The sequence below is a fragment of the Ochotona curzoniae genome, unplaced genomic scaffold, assembly GCF_017591425.1.
Source record: "Ochotona curzoniae isolate NIBS_2020 unplaced genomic scaffold, NIBS_Ocur_1.0 contig_2599, whole genome shotgun sequence".
NCBI classification, from domain to species: Eukaryota; Metazoa; Chordata; class Mammalia; order Lagomorpha; family Ochotonidae; genus Ochotona; species Ochotona curzoniae.
The window spans coordinates 517,901-535,581 of record NW_024465520.1 but is presented as its reverse complement, the minus strand read 5'-3'; the positions used below and the strand labels follow the sequence as shown (position 1 = coordinate 535,581).

The 17,681-nt window shown below is 40.2% G+C and overlaps 2 protein-coding genes across 2 annotated transcripts in view; both read left to right on the top strand.

Annotated features, from left to right (window-relative positions):
* The window catches only part of GK5 (glycerol kinase 5), an 82,844-nt gene that overhangs the window by 28,217 nt on the left and 36,946 nt on the right, over positions 1-17,681 (top strand). The window contains exons 5-10 of the mRNA XM_040974732.1: positions 332-463; positions 11,438-11,513; positions 13,533-13,594; positions 13,769-13,842; positions 14,024-14,084; positions 16,400-16,526. Coding sequence (XP_040830666.1) covers positions 332-463; positions 11,438-11,513; positions 13,533-13,594; positions 13,769-13,842; positions 14,024-14,084; positions 16,400-16,526 — 532 coding nt within the window. The remainder of the gene's footprint in view (positions 1-331; positions 464-11,437; positions 11,514-13,532; positions 13,595-13,768; positions 13,843-14,023; positions 14,085-16,399; positions 16,527-17,681) is intronic.
* Positions 6,868-7,607, top strand: LOC121152614 (BET1 homolog). The gene has a single exon (XM_040974733.1). It carries the CDS (start codon positions 6,932-6,934, stop codon positions 7,277-7,279), a length of 348 nt encoding a protein of 115 aa, XP_040830667.1. The 5' UTR covers positions 6,868-6,931; the 3' UTR covers positions 7,280-7,607.

Here is a 17,681-nt window from a genome sequence, read left to right as displayed (position 1 = left end):
TACCTGTCTCAAAAAAATAAGAGTGCAGCAAATGAGCCTTCTTCCTTGACTGAGTTCCCCTACTTCCATAGTTAAAAATAAGTAGACAGGTAAAATTTTGAAAGACTTTTATGGTCAAAGGAGTTAACATATGTTAATTTTCATATGTTACAATATAGATTTGTCCATGCTGGATCATTTTGCAGTACTTGATTTTCTAATGTGTTGATAACACTAACAAAAGAAGTTCAGTGACTTGTTTTCTATATTTTTTTTATTTGTGCATAGAATTGATATAGAAACAGCATACCTCATTAAACACATTTTGTTAAAATGCATTTTTCTTTAACAGCTGATACACAGTTCTTGCCGAGTGCTTCATTTTTTCACTAGAAGTAAACGACTTCTAGGAGCCAATCTGTTCACATTCACCACGCAGCATGCTTCTCTGCGACTGGCCTGGGTTTTACAGAATATAAAAGAGGTAAGGAAAGACTGTGTGCAGAAACAAGATAAAGACCAGGGGATAGAAAATGTTCAAGGAATAAAGATAGTAATTGGCTATTGGAGGGAAAATTGTGTCCACCATATATTGGAATGGAAGACAAGGTGCCTTTATATGATTCATTTTTTTAAACCTGTTTATTATGTTCTAATGCATCTATAAAGGTGAACACACCACAAATGAACCACTCTATGCTGTACTGTATAGTCAGTTCCTGTGTGATATCACTTGCATCAAAATTAGGACACTAATAACTAAATATTACATTTTCTTTCTGCTTTTATAATTTGTGTGTTATAATTTATGTGTTTATTTCTTATTTCCATACTTTAATTTTGAATATGTTTTCAACCACAAGATGGAATTGTATCTTTTGTCTCAAATTCCTTTGTGTCAACGTATTTGTGTAATATACTGTGTGTAAACTAACAATCTTTAACATTTACTGTTTAGTCTTATTTTACCATAATTTATTTGTTTTGAGGATGTACATTTGAGTTCCTTTTGTTTTGGGTTGTTATAATGCATCTGCTTGTACAAAGAGATGAACTTTTAGAGTATGAGTTTGCATACATAATCCTCACCTCCAGTTAATAGTGCCAAAACACTTTTCCAAAGTAGTTATAATGATTTATACATGCAGTATTAGTAAATAAAAAGTCTTTCTATTACTTCTTGCATTATCATGCAGTTCATAAATACTCTTTATTACCTCCCCCCTATACTTTTTAGTATAGAAAGTTTGATTGACATTTTTTAAAACAGATATAGTGGCATGGTCATGTTTATTTTTTACTATGTCTAGTCTACTGATGAGCCCATAAGCTTTCGTCATTTCTGTAGTAGTACTTTTGATTTGTAATATTTCCTTTTTCTTTCTGAGAATTTCCATCCCTCTGCTACCCTTCTGTTCTTGCATCATGTTAATTTCTTTTATTAGGATTTTTACTATACTAACCACAACCATTTAGAGTTCCTTATTCAAAATTTAAAACAACAACAAAATACCTGCCATGCCTGATTCTGGTTCTGTGCTTGCTTTGTTCCTTCAAACTAGATTTTCTTGCCTTCTGATTTTTGTTTGTTTTTGTCCCAAGCTGTACATGATGTACTGGGTGATAGGAACTGAGACCCAGGCTTTTCGACTGAAGTTTTATGTTGGATCTCACTGGGAGTTGTGTTGTATTCCCTCACATCATCTTACTTGTATCTCCTCTGTCATCTCTGGATTTCCCTGGAGACTTCTTTACACAGCCTGGAGCTGGCAGTGCTTTGCGCTGTAACCTTTTAATTCAGCAGTGCTGTTGAGGAGATGAAGTTTGTGCAGGGGCAAAACAGTCCATCATCCTGTATTTGAGAGGCGAGGAGACACACAATGCTCCCACCTGCTGGATCACTCCTTTAAGGGCCTGCACTGTGCCAGGCCTGGGCCAGTTCAAAACTGGGAACTGGAACCTCCGTCTGGCTTTTCCACATGAGTGACAGGGCTGCAACTACTTAGTCATCATTCCTGTCTCACAGGATGTTCGCATTAGCAGGAAGATGAAATGGGGAGATGAGCCAAGACTAACCCAGGCACTCTGATAAAAGGAGGCAGGCATTGCAGCCAGCAGCTTAAGGACTAGCCCAGGCACCCGCCCCACTTTCTGCTCTGTAAGCTCGGACAGGAATGTTAGAGGAGACTTGCTCCTGCCCCTGCCTCAGTTAGACTGTTACAAAAAAAAAAAAAAAAAAAAAAAAAAAAGGTATCCATCCCCCCCACCTCCCTCCATAGAGCCCACTTTGAAGACACACTTTTCCCTTTTCCTTGCCAGAAGCACACTCCCCCTCTGTGCTTCTTTGACTCTTCTTCACGATTCAGCAGAAACTGGTGGAGCTCCTCGAGGTAACTCAAAAGAGTATTGAATTTCTGTAAGTTTGGGCCTCTAGGGTTTTGTTTGTTTTTAGTCTTTAAACCTAGGCCACAGTTTAGTCTCTCCAGCAGTTGATCTGCTGCTGGCGATGTTTTCCTACCAGATTCCAGTTCCTGGTAACCCATTATTCTCTATATTCAACTGTTGTTCATTTGTTTGTTTGTTTTTGTTTTGGTGGCTTTTGTCCTGGACACATTAGCTCTCTAAGAAGAGTTGCTAATTTTTTTTCTCACTTCACTCACCTTTTTTTTTTTTCTTTTTCTTTCTTTTTTTTTATTGGAAAGGTAGATATACAGAGAGGAGAGACAGAGAGGAAGATCTTCCGTCCGATGATTCACTCCCCAAGTGAGCGCAATGGCTGATGCTATGCCGATCCAAAGCCAGGAGCCTCTTCTGGGTCTCCCATGCGGGTGCAGGGTCCCAAAGCCTTGGGCCGTCCTTGACTGCTTTCCCAGGCCGCAGGCAGGGAGCTGGAAGGGAAGCGGGGCTGCTGGGATAGAACCGGCGGCCATATGGGATCCCGGGCGTGCAAGGCGAGGACCTTAACCACTGTGCCACCACGCCGGGCCCTCACCTTTTTTCTTATACAGATGGGAGAGACAGCTTCAGACTTCTTACACAGCAAACAGGAAACTGGATTTTATCATGTGCATTCAAAAGTTTTTTTTTTCCTTGTGTATTTCTTACAATTCTGGATGATGTGTTTTTATTATTATTATTATTGTGAGTATCATAATGAAATTGGATGTTGTTTTTGCTTTATATTTATTACAGGTATTTTCTTCATTTGTCCTCTGCCTCTAAGCTCTCTTAATTATTTCTTCTTAAAAATGTTATTAATTTTAAGGCAATGTAGTTTATCAGTCTTAATATGTACTTCTCATTTTTGTTGTTGTTGTCATCATTTGGAGGAAATAATTTCCTATTCTGAACCCATAATGATACCTACTGTGTCTCTTCCATGAGTCTATACTTAATCTTGAGTGAAGCATGCTGCTGTGGTATATTAGTTTAAGCCTCTGCCTGGGGTGTCAGCATGTTATAAGGATACCAGTTTGAGTCCCAGCTCTTCTGCTTCCGATCCAGCTCCCTGGGAGTGGAACTAGGAAAGCAGTGAAAGCCCTTAGATCCTGCACCCACGTGGGAGAACAGGAAGAAGACTCAAATTCTGCCTTCAGATCAGTTCAGACTGTTGTGACCATTTGGGGAGTGACCCAGCAGTTGAAACATCTCTCTCTCTCTCTCTCTCTCTATTCTGTTCTTTTGCCTTTCAAATAAAAAATAAGTAAATCTTAAAAAAAAAAAAAAAAGCTGGCGTATCTACATGTAACGTATGGCAATCCTCTCCTTTCAGATACCAGATTATCTCTAATGCTAAATGCAGTTTAAATGCCATGGAAGCAGTTGTTACCTTATATTCTTTACAGAATAGTGACCAAAAATGCTCTATATTCTCCAGTAGAGATGCCATTTGGGTTTTTCTTTTTAAGGTTTTTTAAAATTTTCATTACAAAGTCAGATATACAGAGAGGAGGAGAGACAGAGGGGAAGATCTTCCGTCCAATGATTCACTCCCCAAGTGAGCACAACGGCCAATGCTATGCCGATCCAAAGCCAGGATCCAGGAACCTCTTCCAGGTCTCCCACGCGGGTGAAGGGTCCCAAGGCTTTGGGCTGTCTTTGACTGCTTTCCCACGCCACAAGCAGGGAGCTGGATGCGAAATGGAGCTGTCGGGATTAGAAATGGCACCCATATGGGATCCCGGGCATTCAAGGCGAGGACTTTAGCTGCTAGGCCACGGTGCCGGGCCCGCCATGTGTTTATGAAAAATTTTCAAAGATTTAGTTTACTTGCAAGTCAGTTGCAGAGGAAGAGATCACTCCCCAAATGATTGCGATGTCCAGAGCTAGGCTGGTCAGGAAGTCAGAAGCCAGGAGCTTCTTACTGGTCTCCCAGATGAGTGCAGGATCCCAAAACGTTGGACCATCCTCCACTGCTTTCTCAAGCCGTTATCAGGGAACTGGATGGGAAGTGGAGCAGCCAGGACTAGAACCAGCTCCCAAAAAGGATGCTGATGCCACAGGCAAAAGATGAACTTGCTGTGCCACTGCACTGGTGTCATTGAGTATTTTGATTCGTGGTTGGTTGAATCCCTTGATGCAAGACCTGGACACAGCGCTAGCTGTGCATATACACATTAGGCCTTCTTATTCAGTTTCCTGGGTCTTTAACCTTTTTTTATGTATTGCCTATACGTTTGTGCTTCATTCTAGGTATTTTTCCCCTGTTCTATCTTCCAAATCTGTTAACTTCTTAAATTTTTAGTTCTGTAATTAATATACCTCTGTCATTATCAGAATGTTTGTTGAATATTAATTCTAATATCTATAGCTGCCATTGGCTTTCCTTTTTTCCCATTCCCATCTCCCTCCTTATTCTCATTTAGTACCTGGTTATTAGTTTGTGGGACATATTTGAAAATCTGTGGTTGGGAATTATGAGAATCTTGGGGCTGGCGTGATGTCTCATTTTGCTAATCCTCCACCTTTAAGCACAAGCACCCTATACAGGTGCTGGTTTGTGTCCTAGCTGCTCTGCTTTCCAATCAGCTCCCTGCTGATGGCCTGGGAAAGCAGTAGAGGATGGCCCCAATTCTTGGGCTCCTCCGCCCATATGGAAGACCCAGAAGCAGCTCCTGACTTTGGATGGCTCATCTCTGGTCTTTGTAGCCATTTGGGGAGTGAACCAGCAGATGGAAGATTTTCTGTCTTTTTTTTTCTCTAACTCTACCTTTCTTATAAAAATAAATAACTTTTAAAAAAAATGATGAGAATCTTAACTTAATGCTATTTTGCTCTAGAAATTATGTTTGTTTCTTCCCCTCTTCCAGACAGCAGATCATCTTAATCTTAATACCTGAAATGATTTAAATCTGAATTGTACTTCATTCCCTTCTAGTTTACCCTTACTCTTAGGACAGAGCCATTTGGAGTCCTAAATAGGAGTAGGAGGAGGATTGGCCTTGATTTTTCTACCTTAGGGAGTCCTGAATCCACTCTCTACTCCCCTCTAACTTCACAAAACACTAGCTCTTGTCAGAAGGCCTGGCTCATAAGTATTTTTTGGATTAGACAAATGAATTTAGTACCTTTTAAATTTAGTGCTCTTTGTGAACGTAGTACCTTCAAGGTACTCCTCGCTATGCTCCTCCCTAAAATTACTTCCCAGATGACTACCATGGTCATGGCTAAACCAGTCCAAAGCCAGAAACAGGCGCCTCTTCCAGGTCTCCCACATCGGTATAGGGGCCCCAAGCACTAGAACCATCCTCCACTGCCTCCCAAGACCGTAAGCTGTGAGCTGGATCAGAAGCAGAGCAGCTGGGATTTGAAAATGTGCCCATGTGGGATGCCACTTGCACAGGTGATGTGTTGTGCTGCAGTGCTGGCCCCTTAAAGAGGTTTCCATGCTTTTGTTTCTCTTGACATGCTTAGGCCTAAGGATTGGAATTTTTTTTTTCTCTTTGTCCAAATGCCAGAGAGTGATATTTTAGTGCTGCAGGTTTTTGTCACAGCTTTTTTTTTTTTTTTTTTTTTTTGTCAAAACTATTGTAGGAAAGCAGCCAGGGTAATCTCTGGGTGAAAGGGCACCACTGAGTTCTGGTGAGGCCTTGTTTATGGACAGTGAGTATCATGCCTTTATATTTTTAACCATTAAAAAATTTGAAAACCATTCTTACCTTTGTGCACAAGCAAAGGCACTGTACTGGGTTTGGCCTGAGAGCCACACTGTGCTGCCCCTGCTTTCAGCTATACTGGTGTATTTGTGTCTGTGCTGAAAATAGGTGTGTGTGTCACCAGTTTTTAACCATAAAAGTAATACACTTCTAGTTAAAACTAAGGCTTTTCAGAAATACTACACAGACAATTGAAGTCCCCCACCCCCACTAAACCTGAAGCCCTGTAATAATTGCATAGAATCATTTGGAGTATACTCTGAGGGGTTTGGTGTGGTGGTGTAGCCAGGCAATCCTTTGCCTGCAGCACCAACATAGGTGCCAGTTCAAGTCCCAGCTGCTCTACTTCCCATCCAACTTGCTGCTAGTGCCTGGGAAACCAGCAGAGGATGGTCCAAGGCCTTGGATCCTGCACCCACATGGGAGACTCAGAAGAAGCTCCTGGCTCCCAGCTGCAGCCCTACCAAGTTTTAGCCATTGCTACCTTTGGGGAGCGATCAGCAGATGAAAAATTTCTTCCTCCGCGCCTCGCTCTGTAACTCCTTTAATTTAATTATTATTTAATTAAATCTCTAAAAAAGAAAAAAAATCTCAGGAATTATTTTCCTATGTATACATTAGTTTTATCAAAATGGAAGTAAATTATTACATATACACAGACTATTGTCATTGTGCTTGTGGTGAAGAAGTTGGTGCTTGGTGGGGGCCCCAGGATGGAAGGCACGGCCCCGGGTGGCCTCTGGCCCTTTCCTAGACACTCCACCCCCGCCTGCCTTCTTCCTCCCTGCTCAGGCAGGATGAGGCGTGCAGGCCTGGGTGAAGGAGTCCCCTCTGGCAGCTACGGCTACGCTGGCAGCGGGTATAGCACCTGTGAGAAGGAGAACGAGAGACTCAGTGAAAGTCTGAGGAGCAATGTCAGTGCTATCAAATCCCTGTCCATTGAAACAGGCCATCAAGTTAAACATCAAAATAAATTACTAGCTGAAATGGACTCACAGTTTGATTCTACAACAGGGTTTCTAGGTAAAACTGTGGGAAAACTAAAAATTTTATCCAGAGGAAGCCAAACAAAGCTTTTGTGCTATATGATGCTGTTTTCATTGTTTGTGTTTTATGTCATTTATTGGATTATGAAACTGAGGTGATGCAAGTAAGTGTGAGTTTAGAATTTATTCCCACCTGATGGCTTGGATTACCACTTTGATAAAAATCAGCTTCCAGAAATTCCTAATTTTCAAATATTGTGACCTTTTCCATGGAAGATGATTGGATTTTGCTTATTTTGTAAATCACGCAAGAGAATACATTGCTCTTTAAATACTGTTCATCAGTGGTTCATTTTACCCCCAATTTTCAGGAGTATTGAGATGGCTGAACGCTATAGATGGTCAGTGTGGCTTTACCGATTTTTTGTTCTAATGTTTGCTCCTTGTAAAATTGAATAGCAATATAAAATTATGTTGTTACTATAAATGTAAGTGTATGTTTTATGTAAGGAAACTTAATGGGTGAGTAACAGAATGCCTGGCAAGCCTGCAAATGAGCTCTTGAGGTAGGAAACCAGTTTGTTACAGAATAGCAAATGTGTTTGTCTCAAATATCATCAACCATATAAACATACTCCCCTTTCCTCCTTTATTTGTTAAAACTGTAGACCAGGTTCTTTTATCAAAATTTTTCCTTGTACGTAAGGACCTTGGTTTTAAACAAATCTTATTTCTGGGTTATTTCTAGAAGAGCCTAATGCATATGTGTACAAGTGTAGTTGCTGTGTTATATTTAACCTTATAAGTGCTATTGACTTGGCTTACATGTAGTTTTATTATTTTCATTACTTAGGTGGGCCATGTGTGTGACAGAACATTGTGAAGTTAAGTAATTGCTAAACACTGAGTGGATATAAAGTATTGAAGAAAGTGAATTGCTTCTGCTGTTTGATGTGCTCAAAATTGCAAAAATACTCAAACATTGAATTTGGAGTTAAAAGGAGTTTTGCTTCCTTCCATGTATTCGTTTAAAGAAAGCAAAACAAAGTAGACTTGAGTAAAAAAAATTAAAACATTGTTTAATACTTCATATTGTCATTATTTTACAATTTGACCATTTGTAGACTTCAAAAATAAATGTTTTATGAAATAATAAAAAACATGCACTAATTAGTATAGGTACATACTATATACGCTAAAAGGAGTATAGTATATCTTGTAAAATGGGATATAAAAACACTGCACATTTAATCATGCACTTGATAACAACCTTCTTGAATTGATTTTATGCTGTTCATATTTTCTTTTTTTAACATTTTATTATTATTATTATTTTATGATACAGTTCCATAGGCTCCTGGCTTTTCCCTTGTCCCCTCCCCAGTTCTCCCCCCCCCCACCTAGTTCCTCTATATCATCACTAACATATTGTTCTTCATACTCAGTCATATGTCTGTCATTGCGGGCATGGACAATGGCAGAGAGTCCAGCATCCTATTGTCAAGATATAGCACACAGTTTCATTGCAAGTCTATCTTTGTCTGGAAGTAGAAATGCATACTACATTGTATCCTCACATCCGGATGTTAGTCTCCATTTTACAGCTACTGTACATCCCCTTAAATGAAAAGTCATAATACAAAATGAACAATAAAAAGAAAAATAGAAATTTACAATGCCATGAATTTAAATGACATGTTACTAGATATGACAGTCTCCATTACACAGCTACTATACATCCCCTTAAATGAAAAGCCAAAAAACAAAATCAACTTCCGGGACAAAAAAGAAATTAGCAACACCATGAAATTAAATAACATGCTAAAAAATGCCTAACGTGTAGCTAAAGAAATGAAAATCAAGAACCTTCTTGAAGAAAACGATGCTGCTGTATGATCTACGAGTCATTGAATGATTTAATCAGAAGAAAGTGTTTTGAAGAGATGAAACCAACAGAAAATAACAAAACCCATGCAATATAGTTTCCGCTGATTTTTGTTGGTGAAGTGTGTCTCTTCTAGACAATAAATAGATGTTGTTTTGTAATCCAGTCTATTAATCTGTGACATTTGATTGAGCTTAGGCCATTTACATTCAGAGTTTAATATGTATGGGTGGTACTTTGGTCCTGTCATTTTAGGAATGGGTTGTTCATTGGTTTAGTCTTCTGTTGTCATTTTACTGGAATGTCCTTCCCGTTTGCCTTTGGTTTTGGTGCTATTATTATTCTCTGTCAGAAGAACATCTTGAAGTATCATTTGTAGGGCAGGTTTGAAAGAGGCAAATTCTTTTTATTTCATTTTCAAAGACGAAAGAAAGCTTTGTGGGGTATGTTATCCTAGGCTGACAATTCTTTTCTTTTAGAATCTGGAATATGTCACTCCATTCTCTTCTTGCCTGTAGAGTTTCCTGTGAGAGATCTCCTGTGAGCTTAATTGGCATTCCTTTATATGTCAATTAAATTTTTTCACATCACATTCAAGGATCTTTTCCTTATGTTCAATTGAAGAGAGCTTGATGATCATGTGTCTTGGTGAAGATCACTTTTGATCAAGCCTGTTGGGAGTTCTGTGCCCCTCCCTGGATGTTGTTTCCCAATTCTTTCTCCAGATTAGAGAAATTTTCCTTTATTATTTCATTAAATATATTTGCAAACTCAGCTTCTCTTTCTGTACCTTCTGGGACTCCCATAATTCTTATATTTGGCCTCTTAATAGTGTCTTTCAATTCTTGAATACTTTTCTTGGCCTGATCCAGCTCTGCTTCCAGCTTTTTATTTGCTTCCCCCTGATGACAGGATATATTTTCCAATTCTGAGATTCTTTGTTCTGCTTGCTTCATTCTATTTTGGAGACTCTCCACTGAGCTTTTAATTTGCTCTACTGTGTTCTTAATTTCTGATATATCAGCCTTGATTTGCTTTATTGCTTCCTTAAATTCTTTGAACTGTTGTATGCATTTCTCATTCTTGATCAAAAGCTTTAAAATGAGTTTTATGAATTCTGTGTGTCCCATTTTCTCGATGTCTTCCTCAGTTAACTCTGAAATTGGCATATGGTTTTGCTCCTTTGCAGGGGAGTTTTCAGTAATATTCATTGTGCCTTTGTCTCTTCTTTTGCTCTTGGTCATTGTACTTCTGGTTATCAGATTCTTCTCCTTGGGGCAGGTTTCTAAGCTGTGTCACCCACAGGTCTACAATGCGATTTTACTTATTGCAGTTGGTACACAACTTTTTGCTTGCAGCCACTTGTGCCACAACCTCCAGCGAGTTCCAGGTCTGGGTTCCTATGACAGAGTTCCACTGTGATCTCCACAGCCCCAGCTCCTGGCTCACCACTCTCCACCTCCTGTGATACCGTGCTGAGGCTGCACCGTTGTCTCTGCAACCTTTCTCCCACTTCTGGTTGGAGTAGGTCCCAGGATTAGAGAGACACCAGATGTCCTATATAATTAGGTTGTTGGTGGTGCTGATCTTGTCGGAACCTGTTGGATGTTAGGTCTGGGTGCCACACGGACCTATTTTGAGTGGTATGATGCCACATTTGGTATTATTTTCCTGTTAGGACCAGTTCAATTCGCTGAACTCAGCGCATTCTCATGAGATCAGCACATGTGCAGTTCACTGTTATCCCCTGCAGCCCTAAGCTGTTGCCATAGTGTGCAAAATGGTGCCTGACGTACCACCACTACTAGAGTTCTTGATCTACTGGCCATCAGGTCCTAAGGCTACCCAGACCTGTCTTGGGTGGAACCTGTAGAATGTCACCTTGATGCAGTTCACTGAGTCAGAAATGAGTTCACTCCCAGTTCAGCACATGCTCAGTCCTTTCCCTTGCCCTTTCTTCCTTTTTGCAAAATGGCGCCCAATTCAGCTCTAGGGGGCTGAGTGGGCTATGAAATCTACCCTGTTCTCACACTGCCTGTCTGGGATCTGCTGCTCTGTCTCTGCTCCTGGTCAAATCAAATGGACCAGCAGGACGGACAGTTCTTTATCAGCGTTCACCTCCCAAGCTCCCAGTGAAAATCCATTCCCACTTGGTTGCTGGTGAAGTTCCGGCTGCTGGTGGAGTTCAGATTGCTGTTAGCTGAATGCTGCTGGAGTATCAGTCACTGCAATACCACACCGTTGTGACTGCTGCTTTCCCATGTCTGTCAGTCTCCAGGTACCCCTCTGCTGTTGTCCTGTCCTCTCCTATTTCCTTGAGTATGTCCTCTCTGCTTTATCCTGTTGAAATGTTTTTCCGTCCATTGACACGTGTCCTTACCCTATTCCTCCATCTTGATCCTCCTCAATTTTATGCTGTTCATATTTTCAAGGTGCAAAAGGCAGCTGAAGAAGGCAATTGTTGCTTCGGAACTATCGACACCTGGTTGTTACATAAGCTCACCAAAGGTAAGTGTAACCTGATAGATCTGTCTTAGGCAACTAAAACTTGAATGCGCAGGAAGATTTAAGTAAAATGCTAGAAGGTCCTTTTTGCATCATTTCCTCCTTTCCTGTATGTGTATTTTTCTTTCTTTTTTTTTTTAAGATTTATTTATTTTTAGTTGGGCCCATTTGGCTACAAAGAGCTGCATTTTGTTTTTTTTTGTTTTGTTTTGTTTTGTTTTTTAATAGCTGAATAGTAGTAGTCCGTGGAGTAAATGAACCATAGCTTTCTTATCCAAGATTTATTTTTATTGGAAAGGCGTATATATAGAGAGGAGGAGAGACAGAGAGGAAGATCTTCCATCCGATGATTCACTCCCCAAGCAGCCACAATGGCCACAGTTGAGCCAAACCGAAGCCAGGAACCTCTTCCAGGTCTCCCACGTGGCTGCAGGGTCCCAAGGCTTTGGGCCGTCCTTGACTGCTTTCCCGGGCCACAAACAGGGAGCTGCATGGGAAGTGGAGCTGCCGGGATTAGAACTGGCGGGCATGTAGGATCCTGGCTTGCAAAGTGAGGACTTTAACCACTATGCTATCATGCCAGGCTTTCCTTTTTTTTTCTCCTGAAGACTTATTTATTTTATTTGGAAAGGCAGATTCACGGAGAGAGAGAAGGAGAGAAAGATCTACCAATTGGCTAACTCCCCAAGTGGCCACAACAACCAGAACTGAGACACAATCCGAAACCAGGAGCCAGGAGCTTCTTCCAGGTCTCCCATGTGTGTTCTGGGTCCCAAGGTTTTGGGCTGTCCTTGACTGCTTTCCCAAGGCCACAAGGAGGGAGCTGGATGGGAAATGAAGCAGCTGAGACATGAACTGGCACTCATGGAATTCTGGCATGTGTAAGGCAAGGGTTTAACTTGGGCCATTGTGGCATGCCCTGTACTTTTCTTTGATAGCCTTTTCTGCACATATGCGGAAAAGCTGGGTTTTGTTAGATTTGTTGAAGAAAGTGAATTTAAAATTATGATGAAGTCTCTTATATAAGAACTGGGTTGGCACTGGCGTTGTGGAATAGCAGCTAAAGCTACTGCCTGAGTCACTGACATCCCATATAGTCATCAGTTGTCCCAGTTGTTACACTTCCAGTGCAGCTTCCTGCTAATGGGCTGGGAAAAGCAGAGGAGGGTGGCCCAAATGTTTGAATCCTTGCATGTTTGTGGGAGACTTGGATGAATCTTTAGGCACCTGACTTTGGCCTAGCCCTGTCCCAGCAGTTCCTACCACTTGGTGAATGAACCAGTGATGGATTATCTGTGTCTCCCTGTATCTCTGTTCCTTTCAAATATCTATACACATTTTTTAAAGATATGTATATATGTTTGAAAGATAAACGTATATATTATATAAGTAACATAATATATAAACTAACACATATAAATGTTTATAAGACAAACATGTATTATATAAGTAATGTGTGATATATTAGTAATTCATAATAGTATGTATAAGTAATATATAATATATAACTTATATATAATAATATATATATATAAAACATATATATAAAGGTTTATAAGAATTGGTAACAGTCTTACTCTCGAGTGGTAAGACTCTGGGAGAAGAGAAGGGAAATTCCAGAGCCTATGAAATTCTATCATAAAATTAAAAAAAGAAAAAGAGTGGTAAGACTTAATTTCATGCACAAATCTATTGCACGTGGATATAAGCAGTAGTTATTTGGTATCTCTAAGCTGCTTTCATCATTTTTTCTTTAACTTATTTTGAAAGACTTAGCAGAGACAGAAAGCCATTTTGTCGTCTTTATGGTCTGAGTCACAAAATGACTCTGTGTATGAAAGTGCTGTGTAAGCTATGAAAGTTTCCAAAGGTTACAGGTGAAAACTCTTTGAAGACTTCGCATCGGGCATCACGTACTTGGGCATGAACTTGAGGGTAGACAAAGGTCTGGATTATAAACTTGGAGTAGATATTGATTTGTGCTACCTGATAATGTATGTACTATTTTCAATGTGAATTTAGGTTCTGAGTACGCCACAGATTTTTCAAATGCCAGCACCACTGGACTTTTTGATCCTTATAAGGTAAAGATGTTTTTCTTTTTTAGAATTAGCGATTTTCATGTAATTTGTTGAATTTTTTTTTTTTAGAAATTGAAAGACTGTCTTAGACTGACACAAAACTTGTGTTTGGAAATAAAAATACAGTTTGGAAATAATGTAAATATGTATATTCTGGTGGTATGTTTTTATACTTAGATGTGTTGGAGCAGTCTCATTACCTCCTTGGTTTCTATACCACTCTCCCTCCTGCCTCCCGTGAAGGACACAAGGTAATAATAAACATCACATAATTGTCGTTGAGTTCATTTTGTTGTAGTGGGGGAAAGCATTTTAATCACATGTTCGAGGTGTTTACATTTTTATCACATGACTCTTCAACCCATGCTACAGTCTACTTTCAAATAATATTTCTGAAGCTGCAACTAATGTTTCCATCAATTTTATTTGAAGCCACCATTTTGGATCCGTGGATAAAGAGATATTCGGTGTGCCTATACCAATAGTTGCCTTGGTAAGTAAGAGACTTGATGATTTCTTTTGGTGTAGTATAAACAAAGGAATGTCTGTGAATAGTTAGGTTTAGCTTTATGAAAAAGAAAAGATTGTTGGAAAATAAAGTGTCTGTGTTTTCTTTCTGAGTTAAAAGGTCCTGGATAAAAACAGGTACATCATCTGTCTTTTGGAAAAGGAGCCACAGGGCCAGACTTGTATCATGGAAACACAATGTAAATTTTTTCTAACTTACTTGTATATTGTTTTTTGGGAAGCTATGTAAAAAATTTTAAAAGTGATATACCCATATATACTGAGGCTAAAAACAGTGATGGGGAATAGGAATTTGACCTGGAAGTTAGGTGCTGCTCTGCCATAATGGAGGGCCTGGATTTGATTCCTGACTCCGGCTCTTGGCTTCCGCTTCCCATGGACTGAAAAGACTGGGTGGCAGTGGTAATGCTCAAGTCATTGGGTTTTTGCCACCCACTGAGGGACCTGGATTGTTTTCCCAGCCTCTGGATGCACTTGGCCCAGCCTTGACCATTACAGGCATTAGGAGAAGGAACCATTAGACGAATAAGCTCCTCTTCTTCTTCTTCTCCCTCTCCCTTTCTCTACCTCTCATTTCTCTTTTCTCACCTCCTGTCCCTCTTCTTTTTCCCTCTTTCCTCTCCTCCTTCCTCTCTCCTCTCTTTTCAAGCATTTTAAAAACAGTGGCAGGGGCCACTGTGCTGGCTCAAAAGGCCAGTCCTCTCCCTGCAAGTGCCATCATCCCATATGATAGCCCGTTCGTGTCATGGCTGCGCTACTTTTCAGTCCATCTTCCTACTTTTGACCTGGAAAAGCAGTTGAGGATGGCTCAATGTTTTGGGATCCTGCACCCATGTGGGAGACCTGAAAGAAACTCCTGGCTCCTGGTTTTCACTTGGCTCAGCTTCAGCCATTGCAGCCATCTGGGGAGTGCATCAGCAGACGGAATATCTTTGTCTCTTCTTTTTGTAATTCTGCTTTTCCAACAAAAATAAATAAATCTTAAAAAAAAAAAAAGACAAAGCAAAAGCAATGATAGGGGCCAATGCTTGGTTTATGCTTGGTAGTGTACTTATAAATGCTAATAGGATAGTTTAAAATAAAGGTGCAAGTTATATTTGCACTTTGTAAGCTCCATAACCAGTGTGGAAGTTTGGGATAGAATAAAGAATTTGCTGCTTTTGATTTATAAGAGTCCCTTCCCGTTTCTACTTTTTCTTTCCAGCTGCATGGAGTCAAAAGTGAGAGAGCCTTTATGATTTGCTACCTTATTAACAGACTGTCAAACTGAAGGATTGCCTTTGGTTTTTCTAGGTAGATAGTCCCCACCATAGCTAGGGTAGCACACTGGGGAAGGGGAATTCAATTCTCCAGTTGGGCATCCATGATCCTTTAGAGAGGATCAGTGTCAGTCTAGGGACAGATTCAGGGTTAGATCAAGGTGTGACTGGAAGAGTTACAGATTAGTGGGAAAGATTTTCCTTTAAATTGATTGCTTACTTATGTGAATGCAGGGATTCAGAAAGAGCTTCTATCACCAAATGATTCACCCCCCTTGTTCTCTTTCCTGCTGCCTGCAACAACTGTTATTGGGCCAGGCCAAAGCCAGAAACTCAATCTAGGCTTACCAGATGGATGGCAAAAACCCCACTACTTGAGCTCTCACCTTCTGCCTTCCAGGGTGTGCATTAGCAGGAAGCTGGAATGAGGGGCAGAGCCAGGAGCTAGACTGAGGGCTTCAGTTTGGGGGTGTGGTCGACCCCGGTGTGTGGCTCAGTGTCTGCTCCAAATGTCTGCCCAGAGTAAAGCTCCTTTCAGATGACTTTTGGTCCATATTAATTACACTAACAAAATGGTACCGTTTTTCTTTTTAATAAAAATATGTGGTTGAGAAATTGATGGTTTTGATTTACATCTATTTATGTTTAAATGTCTGCCTGTTTTTCTTAATATAAAAAAAATGTGTGAGGTCAGTTATTCTAACTATTGAATAAAACCTTTCTAAGTTGAAAATGGGAAATCTTGGTTGGTTTGGGGGGGGGCAATAGGTTTTATTCTGACATCCATCCCTGAGACATTTTAAGTGATATTTCAAGATCAGAAGGTTGCCCACTAACAATTCCTGAGGCACTTTAGTTAGCACAGACTGTTAGTCCTAGGAAGACCCCTGTCCTCTACTTGTTACTCCCTCATCTCTTTTTATTTTTTTAGGGAAAAGGTAAAAAAAGAGAAGCAACTTTGAATCAGGAGACTGTAATAGATGAGACAACGGTGGCTCATATATGTGAGCGTTTTTTGTAGGTTGGTGACCAGCAGTCAGCCATGTTTGGAGAGTGCTGCTTCCAGACAGGAGATGTGAAATTAACCATGGGAACTGGAACTTTTTTGGATATTAATACTGGAAATAACCTTCAACACACTATGGGAGGTAAATAGTTAGACTTCAACTAGTTTACTAATGACATTTATTCTCTCTGTATTGACTTTTGTAATATCTGTACAATTTTCCCATTTTCTGTTAAGGATATTCTCTGATGTACCTTTTATTATTATTCTTAAAGAAAGTTAATTTCTGTTTCTTTGTTCACTCTTAAGTTAAAAGCATAAAAAGGGGGAAGGAGGGCTGGTGATGTGATACAGTAGGTTAAATTTCTGCCTGCAGGGCCGTCATACCATATGGGCACTGTTTGAGTCTTTGCCGCTTTACTTATTGTTCATCTTCCTGCTTATGACCTGGGAAAACATCAGAGGATGCCCCAAGTACTTGGGTCTCTGCTGCCCTTGTGGGAGAGCTGGAGGAAGCTCCAGGCTTCTGGCTTCACACGGCCCGAGCTCTGGCTGTCACAGCCATTTGGAGAGTGAGCCAGCAGATGGAAGTTCTCACTGACTCTTGTTTCTGTAAATCTGCCTTTCAAATAAAAACAGAAAGATTAGGGTATTTTGGTCAGCTCTCCAAAATATTTTTCTGTGATATATTGTTATATTTGTTTCACATGTCTTACAGGGCTGTAGAGGGGTGTGTGTGTGTGTGTGTGTGTGTGTGTGTGTGTGTGTGTGTGAAATCTTCTGTGCATTTGTTTTCTGGGGGGATGGTTCTTAGGTAGTGATCTGTGTATGTTTAGGGTTTTAATAACACTGAGAATTTGGGGTTTTTTAATTATTTTAAAATTTTTTTAATACTTCATTTTATGACTGTTTCATAGGCTCTGGGATTCCCCTAGCCCAATCCCTCCCCCCATATTTAATTCCACCATATTGTTACAGTAGTACAGTTCATAACCAGTCATGATTCATTCATTGCAGGCATGGACCATGCAGAGAGTCCAGCATGTTATTTGTTCTTAATGGAGGAAATCTTGGGACAAAATCATTGCTGTTGTGGAGCATGTCCTGGAGGGCTGGAACTCTAAGCTCAGTTCTTCTCACATAATTCACTACAGGGTTGTTTTTAAAATCATATTGTACCTTCCATTCCTCTCTCAGTTCTGCCTTTTTCCTTAGATATAAAATTAGAAGCTAGGAAATGCTCATCAGTGCATTAAGTCATTCCTGGGTGGGCATCTTGTTTGGAAACCATGGGCAA

Coding starts and splice junctions, on each gene's coding strand:
- LOC121152614 (XM_040974733.1), top strand. CDS start 6,932: ATGAGGCGTGCAGGCCTGGGTGAAGGAGTCCCCTCTGGCAGCTACGGC.